Raw genomic sequence first — 13,851 nt, 5'->3', positions numbered from 1 at the left:
AGTCCCAGCTACTCAGGAAGCTAAGGCAGGAGAATCATTTGAACCCGGGAGGTGGAGGTTACAGTGAGCCGAGATTGTGCCACTGCACTCCAGCCTGGGTGACAGAGCGAGACTCCATCTCAAAAATAAATAAATAAATAAACAAAGAAAATAAAAAATAAGATAAAATAACTCACAATAAACCCTGCCTCCTGACACGCTGTTGGAACATCCCTGCTCTTGAGTATCAGCTACACCTAGCAACTCACTTCTAATGGATACACTATGGCAAAAGGGATGGGACATTAATTCCAAGATTAGGTTACAAAAAGCCTATGACTTTAGCATTACTTCTCTTCCCTTTCCTATCCCCTTCAGCATCCTCCTCCCCCTCCCCCTCCCCCACTCCTCCCCTCTCCTATTTTCTCTTTCTCTGAGAATCCATCTGCCATGTTCTGAGCTCCTTTATGGAGAAGCCCATGTGGCAAGCAACTGAGCAAGGCCCCTGGCCAATAGCCAGCAAGCAACTGAGGTCCTCATTCAAGCAGCCTATGAGTAGCTGAATCATTCCAGCGACCATGTAAATGAACTTGGAAACAGACTATTTCCAGTGAGCTTTCTGATGAGACCACAGCCCTAGATAATACCCAATTGCTGTCTTGTGTGAGACCTTGAGGCAGAGGCACCCAGCTAAGCCATGGCAGAATTCCTGAAACACAGAAATTGTGACATAATAACTGAGAAATAAAAAATGTTAAGCTTCTATGTTTGGGGGTAATTTGTTTTACTTTATATATATACATATAAAATAAAACATATATATAGAATAAAACATGTATATATATACACAAATATATATAAAATAAAACACATATATATACACAAACAGACACACATACACATTTCCAGTGTGGGTTCAGAAGGGTGGTTGGTGGCTTGACCATCCTATCCTGGTGCCCTGACACTTAAAGCTCCCACCCAAAAGTGAAACATGCCACTTCTACTTGTGTTTCAGTGGCCAAATAAAGTCACATAGTGATAACAAAATTCTAAGGGTGTGAAAGGAAAATAAATGGAATATTTGTGAAAAGCCTGGAGGATTCTACAATAGCACCTGCCTGGAAGGATTATGTGGAGACAAGGCCTACAAACTGCTCTAGAGCCAGGCACGGTAATTCACACCTGTAATCCCAGCACTTTGGGAGGCCGAGGCAGGCAGATCACTTGAGGCCAGGAGTTTGAGACCAGCCTGGCCAAAATGGCAAAACCCTGTCTCTACTAAAAATACAAAAATTGGCTGGGCAGCTAGGTGCAGTGGCTCACGCCTGTAATCCCAGCACTTTGGGAAGTCCAAGGCGGGCGGATCACGAGGTCAGATAGAGACCATCCTGGCTAACACGGTGAAGCCCCGTTTCTACTAAAAATGCAAAAAAAAATTAGCCGGGCTTGGTGGCGGGCGCCTGTAGTCCCAACTACTCGGGAGGCTGAGGCAGGAGAATGGCGTGAACTCACGAGGCGGAGCTTGCAGTGAGCCGAGATCGTGCCACTGCACTCTAGCCTGGGTGACAGAGCGAGACTCCATCTCAAAAGAAAAAAAAAAAAATTGGCTGGGCATGGTGACTCACACCTGTAATCCTAGCACTTTGGGAGGCCGAGGTGGGCAGACTGACTGCAGTCAGGACTTTGAGACCAGTCTGGCCAACATGGTGAAACCCCGTCTCTACTAAAAATAAAAAAAGAAATTAGCCAGGCATGGTGGTGTGTGCCTGTAATCCCAGCTACTTAGGAGGCTGAGGCAGGGGAATTGCTTGAACCAGGGAGGTGGAGGTTGCAGTGAGCCAAGATCGTGCCACTGCACTCCAGCCTGGGTGACAGAGCAAGACTCCATCTCAAAATAAATAAATAAATAAATAAATAGAAATGGAGAATGTGGAAGGTGTTTACAACAGTGCCTGACACTGTTCCTGCCCCTCCCCAAGTGCTATCTACTATTCCTTTTTTACAAGTCATCACTTGAAAAAATTTGTAGACATTACTGAATCCGAAAATGCTTTGCATTTAAAAATCTGGACAAATCTGAGATTGCTATAGACAAGCATTTCTCAAGTGAGACATGCCAGGATCCTCCTCACTCCCTATATTCTAGCTGCACTGGCATTTTTTTCTTTTCCTGAAACACACCAAGCTTGTTTGGATTTTAAGACCTTTGCCCACCATGCATATCCCTCTGTCTCCAACTCTGGCCCCACATCTCTCTTAACTGGCTCTTTCTCATCCTTGAGGGCTCAAAGAAGCATTTCCTGACCTTCCTATACCCCCATCGCCATGCTTTATTTTCTTCATAACACATATTGCTATCCAAATTATGTATTTGCTTGCTTATTGTTTTACTATCCAAACCAGAACTTCATGTGACCCGGGACTTTCTGTCTTGTTCACAGACATATTCCCAGCATCTGGCAAAGCCTTGACACATATTTGATACAAAGTAAATGTGTGTTCAAAGAATAAAAGAACAAAAGATTAAATGTATCATATCCACCCACTGCTGAGCCATCCTTCCTTGTGAGGCATTCTCAAGTAATTGCCAGATTTTACAAAAGTCTGGCTTTAAAAAACTACAGGTGAGAGGGCTGGGCCCGGTGGCTTACGCCTGTAATACCAGCACTTTGGGAGGCTGAGGCAGGTGGATCACAAGGTCAGGAGATCGAGACCATCTTATCTAACACAGTGAAACCCCGTCTCTACTAAAAATACAAAAAAAAATTAGCCAGGCATGGTGGGGGGGACCTGTAGTCCCAGCTACTCGGGAGGCTGAGGCAGGAGAATGACATGAACCCAGGAGGCGGAGCTTGCAGTAAGCCCAGATTGCGCCACTGCACTCCAGCCTGGGCGACAGAGCGAGACTCCATCTCAAAAGAAAAAAAAAATACGAGTTAGAGGCCAGGCACAGTGGCTCATCCCTGTAATCCCAGCACTTTGGGAGGCCGAGGTGGGCGGATCACCTGAGCTCAGGAGTTTGAGACCAGCCTGGCCAACATGGTGAAACCCCATCTCTACTAAAAATACAAAAATTAGCCAGGCATGGTGGCACACACCTGTAATCCCAGCTACTTGGGAGGCTGAGGCAGGAGAATCACTTGAACCTGGAAGGTAGAGATGGAGATGAGCCAAGATCACGCCACTGCACTCCAGCCTGGGTGACAGAGAGACTCTGTATAAAAAAACAAAACAAGGCCAGGCACAGTGGCTCATGCCTGTAATCCCAGCACTTTGGGAGGCCGAGGCAGGCAGATCATGAGGTCAGGAGATCGAGACCATCCTGGCTAACACGGTGAAACCCCGTCTCTAATAAAAATACAAAAAATTAGCCCAGTGTGGTGGCGGGCGCCTGTAGTCCCAGCTACTCGGGAGGCTGAGGCAGCAGGATGGCATGAACCCGGGAGGCAGAGCTTGCAGTGAGCCAAGATAGCGCCACTGCAGTCCAGCCTGGGCGAAAGAGTGAGACTCCGTCTCAAAAAAAAAAAAAAAAAAAAAAACAAGTTAGAATATATTCAGGTTTATCCCTATAATCACGTCTCTTTCAGTCATTTGTTTTTGAGAGGAAAGAGAAGGGTGGAATTACTTTTAGCTGTTTTGAAATGTTATTTGCATGCTGGCTCATCTGGAGGCCACGGTCCAGATGCTCTCAGAATTTAGCACCATCAGAATTACCTGCAGGCTTGTTAAACTCAGATTTCTGGGAATCACCTTTTTTTTTTTTTTCGAGACAGGGTCTCACTCTCTTGCCGAGACTGGAGCGCAGTGGCATGATTTCAGCTCACCACAACCTCCACCTCCCAGGCTCAAGCGATTCTCCTGCCTCAGACTCCCAAGTAGCTGGGATTACAGGTGTGCACCACTACCGCCTGGCTAATTTTTATATAGGCATGAGGGTCCGTGCCCAGTTTCAGAGCTCTTGATATAGGAAGTCTACAGTGGGGTCCAAGAATGTGCATTTCCAAGAAGATCCCAAATGACGCTGACGCTGCTGATTGGTGGAGTCACAGTTTGAGAGCAGCTGCCACAACCTAAATAGGCAATAATAAATAAACAATCAAAGTATTATTAGTAGCTGTGGCTACTTTGAATTATTGTAGTGCTTTACTTATCTTCAACATTTTTGGCTTTCACCAAAATCCATGTATATCCATGGAAATGTGTCCCATAAGTCAAAATGTCTGTCTTGTGTGTTGCAAATGATCAAAGATTAAGGACCAATTGCTTCCATAGAACATTCAGGAGCATTTCCATCTTAGAGTACAAGTGCTACAGTCATTCATCTAAACATGTCTCAAGTTCACCAATTTATCCTGGTGAATTTATCTACACTTTCGAAAGAACTATTATTATTATTATTTATTTGAAAGAAACAGGGTCTTACTCTGTCACCCAGGCTGGGGTGCAGTGGCGAGATCATAGCTCATTGCAGCCTTAAATTCCTGGGCTTAAGTGGTCCTCCCACCTCTGCCTCCAGAGTAGCTGAGACAACAGGCATGCACCACCACAACCAGCTAGTTTTTAAAATTTTTTTTGTAGAGACAAAGTCACGCTGTGTTGTCTAGGCTGGTCTCGAACTCCTGGTAAAAGTAAAACTATTAGCATTCAAGGCATAATTATTTAAAGTATAATTACTACTATTCTATTTTATGTTGACTATTGCAATAGCTTCCTGTCTCCCAAGTTATCCATGTGAAGCCAGACAAATCTTTTTAAAATGCAATTTTTGTTGTTGTTGTTTTGTTTTTTGAAGTTGAGTCTCTTTTTATTGTCCAGTCTGGAGTGCAGTGGCCTGATCTCAGCTCACTGCAACCTCCACCTCCCTGGTTCAAGCGATTCTCCTGCCTCAGCTCCTGAGTAGCTGGGATTACAAGCACGCGCCACCACACCCGGCTATTTTTTTGTATTTTTAGTAGAGACAGGATTTCATCTTTCTGGCCAGGCTGCTCTTGAACTCCTGACCTCGTGATCCACCCACCTCAGCCTCTCAAAGTGCTGGGATTACAGGCGTGAGCCACCACGCCCGGTCCTAAAACGCAAATTTGATCCTGCCACCTGCTTGCATAAAACTCTCCAGTCCTCCCAATCTTCTCAGGAAAAAGTCCAGTACCTTTAACACAGCTTACATGACCTGGCCCCTGTCCACCTTACAAACTACTCCCCTCCAACCACAAGGACATTCTTTCAGTTCTTCATTCTCAACTAGCATGCTCCTTTCACATGCAGGGTCTTAGCACCATACTGTCTTCTCACTCAGAAATATTTCTTCCCCCTTATCTTATTAACTCTTCCTCTTTCTTCGTTGCTCAGTTTATGCCATTTCCTCAAGAAAGCCTTCCCTGTTTCTCCCAAGCCAGGTCAATCTCCTCTGTGACATGATTTTATAGAACCACGTTCCATTCCTTCAGACCACTAACTCCTTTTATCTAGGGTCTTCATGTGTTGTCTGCAGGAGAGAAGGACCGAAACTGTTTTGTTTTGTTTTGTTTGAGTCAGATTCTTGCTCTGTCACCCAGGCTGGAGTGCAGTGGTGCCATCTCGGCTCACTGCAACCTCCACTTCCCGGGTTCAAGAGATTCTCCCATCTCAGCCTCCCGAGTAGTTGGGACTACAGGTACCCATCACCAAGCCCAGCTAATTTTTGTAGTATTTTTAGTAGAGATGGCTTTTCACCATGTTGGCCAGGCTGGTGTCCAACTCCTGACCTCAAGTGATCCACTTGCTTCAGTCTCCCAAAGTGCTGGATTACAAGCGTGAGAGACTGCACCAGGCCCCAAGACTGTTTTTACTACCACTGTATTTCTAGTGCCTGGTACAACACATTGTGTCAGTAAACATATGTTGGATAAAATTTTAAAATGCATGTTTATTTTCTCAGTCCCTACTATGCAGCAAATCCTATGCTGGGCCCTAAAGGGGAACCAAGGTTAGTAAGAGAAATGCTTGACCTTAAGGAACTCCATGCCAGTTAGAAGCAATGGATCCGTAAACCAAAAGTATCTGAGACCAGTCTCAATGGAGAAAGTTTATATTGCCAAGGTGAAGGATGCGATGATAACACGGCCTCAGGAGCTCCTCAGGACATGTGCCCAAGGTGGTCGGGTACGGTTTGGTTTTATACATTTTAGGGAGACATGAGTCATCAATCAATACATGTAAGATGTACGTTGGTTAGGTTCAGAAAGACGGGCTAACTTGGGGCAGTTGGGGGGCTTCTACCTTATAGGTAGACTTAAAGATTTTTTGATTGGTAATTGGTTGAAAGAGTTATTATCTAAAGACCTGGAAGTAAATAGAAAGAAATATCTGGGTTATGATTATAAGGGGTTGTGGAGACCAAGGTTTATCATGCAGATGAGGCTTCCAGGTAGCCTGCTATTCAGACAGAATAGATTGTAAATATTTCTTATCAGTCTTGAGTCTACCAGTCTTAAGGTCTCTGTGTTGATGTTTGTGAGGCATGTCTGACTACCACTTCCCATCATGGTCTGAACTAGTTTTTCAGGATAAATTGGAATGTCCTTGGCTTCGGATAGGGTCCACCAGTCAGTTGGGGGGCTTAGACTTTTATTTTTGGTTTACAGATATCACATGGACTATAGAGACACATTTCTGTAACAGAGTAGAAGTGCAACATGAGAAGAACAAAGTGCTTTAGGCGACAAGCGGAGGAGGGAGACATCAATCCCAGATGGGAAAAATCAATTCACTTTCTTTTTGTGTGTGGTGTTACTTATTTATTTATTTTTTGCAGGGAAGGGATCGATTCATTCAACGTACACCTTGAATGAATAACTATAGTTCTCCCTACGTGCTATATGCACTGTCCTAAGTGTTTTACGTGGTTAAGGACACTAAGATTTTACAAATGGGGAAAACAATGCACACGACGGTCAAGTGACTCGCTCAACGTCACACAGCTACTAAGTGGTAGAAAAGGCAGTTGAACCCAGGCTGCTTGGCTCCAGAGTCTAATATCATGGGGAAAACCTCACGGGAGACGTGGCAACGAAGTTGTGCTTCACTGAAGTATCTGTCCAGGTGGAAAACCGCAAGGCCTCTCTAGGAAAATCCAGAACCAGAAAATACTTGCTTAATTATGAGTTTCGTTCCTTCTTTTGCCCACTATCCCCATGTAACCTGCGGAGGGATTTCAGAAGTGCAGTGAATAAAGAAGCAGGGGACTATGGAACACTAATTTCCGGCAATGGCGAATTCAGGCTGTTTCCATGGAAACAGTAACGGGTTGGCAGCTAGGTATACTCTCGCGGTGCTTGAACCAGCGGAAGTGACGTCGCCGCTCGCGAGGACCTCAGGTGGATCGCCGCGGCCCCTCCTCCCAGACCGGCAGCCTTTTCCCGCGCGTGCTGCCTTCGCCGCTCGGGCCGCCCGGGGGAAAACATGGCGTCTGCCCTGGAGCAGTTCGTGAACAGTGTCCGACAGCTCTCAGCTCAAGGTAACGCCCTAGGCCGCCGGGCTGGGCATGGGCGGGTACCGGGAACGGGCCTGGATCCCCAGGCGCCAGCACGGACGGCTGGAACAGCCCTTTTAGTCCTGAGACTCTTCTCCGGGGCCGGGCTTGGGGTTGCGGCGTTTAGATCAGGGCAGGATCGAGCGCGGCCGAGTGTAGGCAGCCCCCTCGCGCTCCGCTGTCCTCGCCGGCCGGCCTCCCCTCCCTCGGGCCGCCGGGAGCCCCCTCCCCCCGGCCTGGGCCCCTTCCACCGGGCGCTTTGCTTGACAGTTTGGGGGCGTGACTTCCGCCAGGAGCCATCTCGGGCGACTATTGGTTCCTTCTGTCTCTCTTGCCTTCGGTGATTGGCGCACCGCCATGTCATCTTTGCCGCCGATCCGCCGCTTGCTGACTAGGCCGCCGGGAGCGGGCGGGAGGCGAGTCCGTTCTGGGTGTCTTGGCTCTGTGGCTCGCCTCTGCCAGCTCCTCCGCTGCCAGGCGGCGCACGCTCGGGAACCTGTGCGCCTATTTTGGTCCTACAGAATGCTGCGGAAGCTCTCGCTCGTAGGACTCCATTTCTTCTTTTTTTTTTTTTAGCCGAGGCTGGAGTGCAGTGGCGCGATCTCGGCTCACCTCAACCTTCGCCTCCGAGGTTCAAGCGATTCTCCTGTCTCAGCCTCCCTAGTAGCTGGGATTACAGGCGCCTGCCCGGCTAATTTTTGTATTTTTAGTAGAGACAGGGTTTCACCATGTTGGCCTGGCTGGTCTCGAACCTTGACCTCAGGTGATCCACTGTCCTCGGCCTCCCAAAGTGCTGGGATTACAGGCATGAGCCACCGCGGCCAGCCCACGCGGCTAATTTTTTCGTATTTTTAATAGAGATGGGGTTTTTACCATGTTGGCCAAGCTGGTTTTGAACTCCTTACCTGAAGTGATCCGCCCACCTCGGCCTCCCAAAGTGCTAGGATTACAGGCGTGAGCCACTGCGCCCGGCCAGGACTCCATTTCTAGGGGTAGAATTGTGATGATTTTACTCTCACTTTCCAGGTTGTTTGGTTCATTCGTTGCATATGAATGTACCGAATTCTGGACCTGAAATTCGAAGGATTAGATGCTGGCTGTGAAGGCCCTTTTAACTATCCCGTGCTTCAGTTTCTTCATCTGCAAAATAAGTCCCTAGTTTATATAGAGTTGTGAAGATTCAATGAGAGAAACCATGTAAAAGCAGTTGGAACAGTGCCTGTCATAAGGGGTGCAATAAATATAGCTGCAAATTATTGTTACCGTCATTAATTGCAAAGTTCTAGGAGCTGCTTGACCTTGGACAAATCACCTTTAATCTCTGAGTCTTTTGCATCTCCGTTGTAAAAATGGAGGGGTGCTTTTACCTCACTGGTGTAAGACAAATGATCTGATATGGAGCTGCACTTAATAAGAATTCTTCCTCTTTTTCCTTTTTATTAATAGAAATTAGGTTCACAGGGAAGGCACAGGCTTGCCTTTTCTATGAATAAAGGAACCACTGGTTTGTTAATTTATTCGACAAATACTTAGTGTTCTCCTTCCTGGGGTGTAGTGTAGTTAGAAGCTTCAGGTTGAAATCCTGTCGCGGTCACTTCTTGCGTGAGCCACTTAATTTCCCTGGGCCAATTTTCTTAATTACAAAACAGAACTAGGGCTGTTGTGGTCTTCAGGTTATAGGATGCTATAGGAGCAGTCTGCTAGACAGAGATAAATATGGTAACTTTCATTGCTGTCGGCTACTGTGCCTCACACTCACTGGATAGGAAATCTTTGAGTTTCAGGCCAGGCGCAGTGGCTCACTCCTGTAATTCCAGCACTTTGGGAGGCCGAGGCGGGCGGATCATCTGAGGTCAGGACTTCGAGACCAGCCTGGCCAACATGGCGAAACCCTGTCTCTACTAAAAATGCAAAATTAGCCAGGCATGGTGGCGGGCGCCTGTAATCTCAGCTACTCGGGAGGCTGAGGCAGGAGAATCGCTTGAACCTGGGAGGTGGAGGTTGCGGTGAGCTGAGATCGTGCCATTGCACTCCAGCCTGGGCAACAAGAGCGAAACTCTGTTTCAAAAAAATAAAATAAAAAAAGTAAAACTCAAAAAAGGAAATCTTTGAGTTTCTGTTTTCTCTGCTCTCCAGAATTTTCTAATGTAAACCTCAAGAGAATATTATAATATTCAGCTTTTTCTAATTAGAATTTTATTGGCCCTCATGCCTGTAATCCCAGCACTTTGGGAGGCCGAGGCGGGTGGATCATGAGGTCAGGAGATGAAGACCGTCCTGGCTAACACGGTGAAACCCTGTCTCTACTAAAAATACAAAAAAATTAGCCGGGCGTGGTGGTGGGCGCCTGTAGTCCCAGCTACTCGGGAGGCTGAGGCAGGAGAATGGCATGAACCTGGGAGGTGGAGCTTGCAGTGAGCCAAGATCGCGCCACTGCCCTCCAGTCTGGGTGACAGAGCAAGACTCCGTCTCAAAAAAAAAAAAAAAAAAAAGAATTTTATTGGCCACATCTCTGGTTACACTGATTTCAAATGCACTCTGTGACACTTAAACTTTTTTTTTTTTTTTTTTTACTCTGCCCTTGGCCCTGCACTAATTAATTATCTGGTGATTTCATAGTGACCCAGCTTTTATTTCAGTCTCAACTTGGCACTGATTGTTAACTAGTAGAGAACTAATGGATTGCAATGCTTATTTCTGGGTGTTACAAATTATTGTTAATATATTTAGAGTAATGGTTTACAAAGGCAAATTATTCAACTAGAAGTTACTTCATACCTACCAGTGAGATCTGTAATACAATGATGATGAGTTGGTATTTCCCAGTTAAATCTGTGTGATCTCAAGAGGTGACACCTAATAAGATCACAGCTGTTTTATTCTTGTTTTGTAATGCATGTATAATAATGATACATTTCCTTTGCTTTCAGTAAAATGTATCAGATTGAAAAGTGTTAAATTATCAAAAGTACCTAGCTGTAGTCACTTGTATTTTAAGCATTATACTATGTTGTATTCTTTTAGTAAGGAAAAGATTATGCATTTAGAATATTTCTCTGTAGAAATAGAGAAGTTGGAAACTTGAGGTTAATGCCCATGGACTTAAATATATCCTCACTGTTAACAGAAAGACAGCTAGAGTGTGACCGTGGTATCTGTCATGACAGTAATTGTCAAAATTGATGGGTCTACTTAAAGGTACCAATTCAGGCCTGATTTTTTTTTCCCCCGAAACAGAGTCTTGCTCTGTTGCCCAGGCTGGAGTACAGTGGCGCAATCTCAGCTCATTGCAGCCTCCATCTCCTGGGTTCAAGGATCGTCCCAGGTTAAAGGATTCTCCCACCTCAGCCTCCCGAGTAGCTGGGATTACAGTTGTGTGCCACCACACCCAGCTAATTTTTGTATTTTTAGTGGAGACAGGGTTTCACCATGTTGGCCAGCCTGGTCTTGAACTCCTGACCTCAAGAGATCTGCCCACCTTATCCTCCCAAAGTGCTGGGATTACAGGTGTGAGCCACAGCACCCAGCTGAGGCCTAATTATTAATAGATTCTGTACCTTAGTTGTTAAAATGTAGCATTGCAGGCTGAGTGTGGTGGCTCATGCCTCTAATCCCAGCACTTTGGGAGGCCAAAGTGGGAGGATTGCTTCAGCCCAGGAGTTAGAGACCAAACTGGGCAACATAGCAAGACCCCTGTCTCTGCAAAAAACTTAAAAAATAAGATGGGCATGGTGACGTACACCTGTAGTTCCAGCTACTCGGGAGGCTAAGGTGGGAGGATTGCTTGAGCCCAGGAGATGGAGGCTGCGTTGAGCTGTGATCACACCACTGCACTGCAGCCTGGGCGACAGAATGAGACCCTGTCTCAAAAAACAAAACAAAACAAACATAGTATTGCAGTATAGGGGGAAAATAGATCAATTAGGAGATTAATTCAACAAGTAGCTGCTTGATGAACTGCTAAGTAGGTGATGTATTCTAGAGCTGGAGAAAGGGACAATCCCTCCACCTGAGTTTACTGAATTACCTAACCACTACAGTCCTATGCGAGGCAGAGAGGGCAGATACCCAGCTTAGCCATGGGGAAGGGAGCTGAGATGAGGGTCTAGAGACGCCACAAGTTGATTGCTGAATGCTGGATGAGGCTCAGTCAGGTAGCAAAGGATGTGGGGGAGAAGGACAGAGAACAGCATGTGTAGAAGCATAAAGAGGAGAGAAGATAGAATGTTGATTTTCTGAGCTTGCTGTGATCGAAGAGTAGGTGTGTGAGGGGAAGTAGCAGGAGATAAGGCTGGAAAGGTAGCAGGGACCAGTTATTGAAGGGCCTTAGTTCAGGCTGAGGCGTTTGCACTTCTTAAAGTCATTGGAATAACTTGATTGAATGCAGTTTATAGAACAGACAGTACTAATATGGAGTGCGGGTTGGAGGAGAGAAAGATCACAGTAGGCAGACCATTTAGAAGATTTATGATGTAGGCTGGGCGCGGTGGATCATGAGGTCAGGAGTTCAAGACCAGCCTGGCCAAGAAGGTGAAACCCCCGTCTCTACTAAAAATACAAAAAAATTAGCCAGGTGCGGTGGCAGGCGCCTGTAATCCCAGCTACTTGGGAGGCTGAGGCAGGGGAATTGCTTGAACTTGGAGGGCGGAGGTTGTAGTGGACCGAGATTGCGCCACTGCACTCCAGCCTGGGCGACACAGTGAAACTCCATCTTAAAAAAAAAAAAAAAAAAAGATGTAGTCCAGACAAAAAATGATGAGGATCTGAATTAGGGCAGAGAGGGGAGAGAGAAAGAAATGGAGCTGAGAGACTTTGGAAGTAAAACTAAATCATTTGGATGCAGAGAGCTGTTAATAGTAACGTGCATTTCTGGCTTGGGAGACTAGAAAACAGAATAGAGAAAAAGGTGAAACATTCAGGGTCAGAGAGAAGTGGGAGGTCCAGTGTAATCTCTAATTCGTTTTGAGACCACGGACAGGTTGTTTCACTCCTCTGGTCCTTCTGGATCCTCATCTGAAGTGAAGGAGATTAAGAATCATTTTTGGGAACTTCAGGCTCTGAAGTACAAAGTTGTGCTTAGAGTTCCATCAGTTTGGTTAGTGCTGTAGCTGAAATGCAATAGTGTTGTTCCTGTTTTCCAGGGCAAATGACACAGCTTTGTGAACTGATCAACAAGAGTGGGGAACTCCTTGCGAAGAACTTATCCCATCTGGACACTGTGCTCGGGGCTCTGGATGTTCAAGAACACTCCTTGGGCGTCCTTGCTGTTTTGTAAGGGCATCTTCTTTTATAGTTTTGTGCTTGTTAAAACGGAACACTCTGCACTTTCTGGCTTTATTTTTATTTATTTATTTATATTTTTTGAGATGGAGTTTCGCTCTGTCGCCCAGGCTGGAGTGCAGTGGCACAATCTTGGCACACTGCAAGCTCCGCCTCCCGGGTTCACGCCATTCTCTTGCCTCAGCCTCTTGAGTAGCTGGGACTACAGGCACTTGCCACCCGCCCCAGCTAATTTTTGTATTTTTAGTAGAGACGGTTTCACCATGTTAGCCAGGATGATCTCGATCTCCTGACCTCATGATCCACCCACCTTGGCCTCCCAAAGTGCTAGGATTACAGGCGTGAGCCACCATGCCCAGCCCTGGCTTTATTTTTATTTATTTATTTATTTTTTGGTGTAGAAAGTAAACCATTGTAAATAACATTGAGCTCTTTTGCAAAACTAAAGTTATAGCAGTTACAGTTTATTGATTCCAGCTAATAATTGCTTGTTATATTTTGTTCAATTTTATCATTTTTAAAAACTCCTTTATGTATCCGGGCATAAAGAGGTTGCAGTGAGCCGAGATCGCGCCACTGTACTCCAGCCTGGGCGACAGAGCGAGACTGCCTCAAAAAAATAAAATCAGTTGTTGCAGCTGGGCACAGTGGCTCCCGCCTCTAATCCCAACATTTTGGGAGGTAGAGGCAGGTGGATCACTTGGGGCCAGGAGCTCCAGACCTGCCTGGCCAACCGGTGAAACCCTGTCTCTACTAATAAAAAAATTAGCTGGGTGTGGTGGCGCATGCCTGTAGTCCCAGCTACTCAGGTGGCTGAGGCATGAGAATTGCTTGAGCCTGGAAGGCAGAGGTTGCAGTGAGCCAAGATTGCACCACTGCACTCCAGCCTGGGCGACAGAGGGAGACTCTCTCAAAAAAAAAAATCAGTTGTTGCTTTTCCTGCTTTGAGAACATACTAAGGGGGACCAAGAGTGAGAGCTATGGGCTGGCTGGAGGTGGGCAGCAGCTTAAGTTAAAGATGCTGCCACCAGCTGTGTGGTCTATCTGAGAATAACACTGACAGAACAACTGATGGGCAGGAC

At 46.2% G+C, this 13,851-nt stretch overlaps 1 protein-coding gene across 10 annotated transcripts in view; it reads left to right on the top strand.

Annotated features, from left to right (window-relative positions):
- Window positions 1-6,576: 6,576 nt before the first annotated feature.
- The window catches only part of COPS3 (COP9 signalosome subunit 3), a 35,406-nt gene continuing 28,131 nt past the window's right edge, over window positions 6,577-13,851 (top strand). For 5 of the 10 annotated variants that reach the window (XM_055386011.2, XM_055386010.2, XM_055386014.2 and 2 more), the window contains exons 1-2: window positions 6,577-7,474; window positions 12,631-12,760. In XM_055386011.2, coding sequence (XP_055241986.1) covers window positions 7,420-7,474; window positions 12,631-12,760 — 185 coding nt within the window. In that variant the 5' untranslated portion in view covers window positions 6,577-7,419. Of the gene's footprint in view, window positions 7,475-12,611; window positions 12,761-13,851 lie in introns of those variants that run through there. The other 5 variants (XM_031011024.3, XM_055386013.2, XM_063706623.1 and 2 more) reach the window with 3 other exon arrangements.

Source organism: Gorilla gorilla, chromosome 4 (genome assembly GCF_029281585.2).
Source record: "Gorilla gorilla gorilla isolate KB3781 chromosome 4, NHGRI_mGorGor1-v2.1_pri, whole genome shotgun sequence".
Lineage (NCBI taxonomy): Eukaryota > Metazoa > Chordata > Mammalia > Primates > Hominidae > Gorilla > Gorilla gorilla.
The sequence above is the reverse complement of the archived record's forward strand: the minus strand, read 5'-3'. Positions and strand labels throughout refer to the sequence as shown.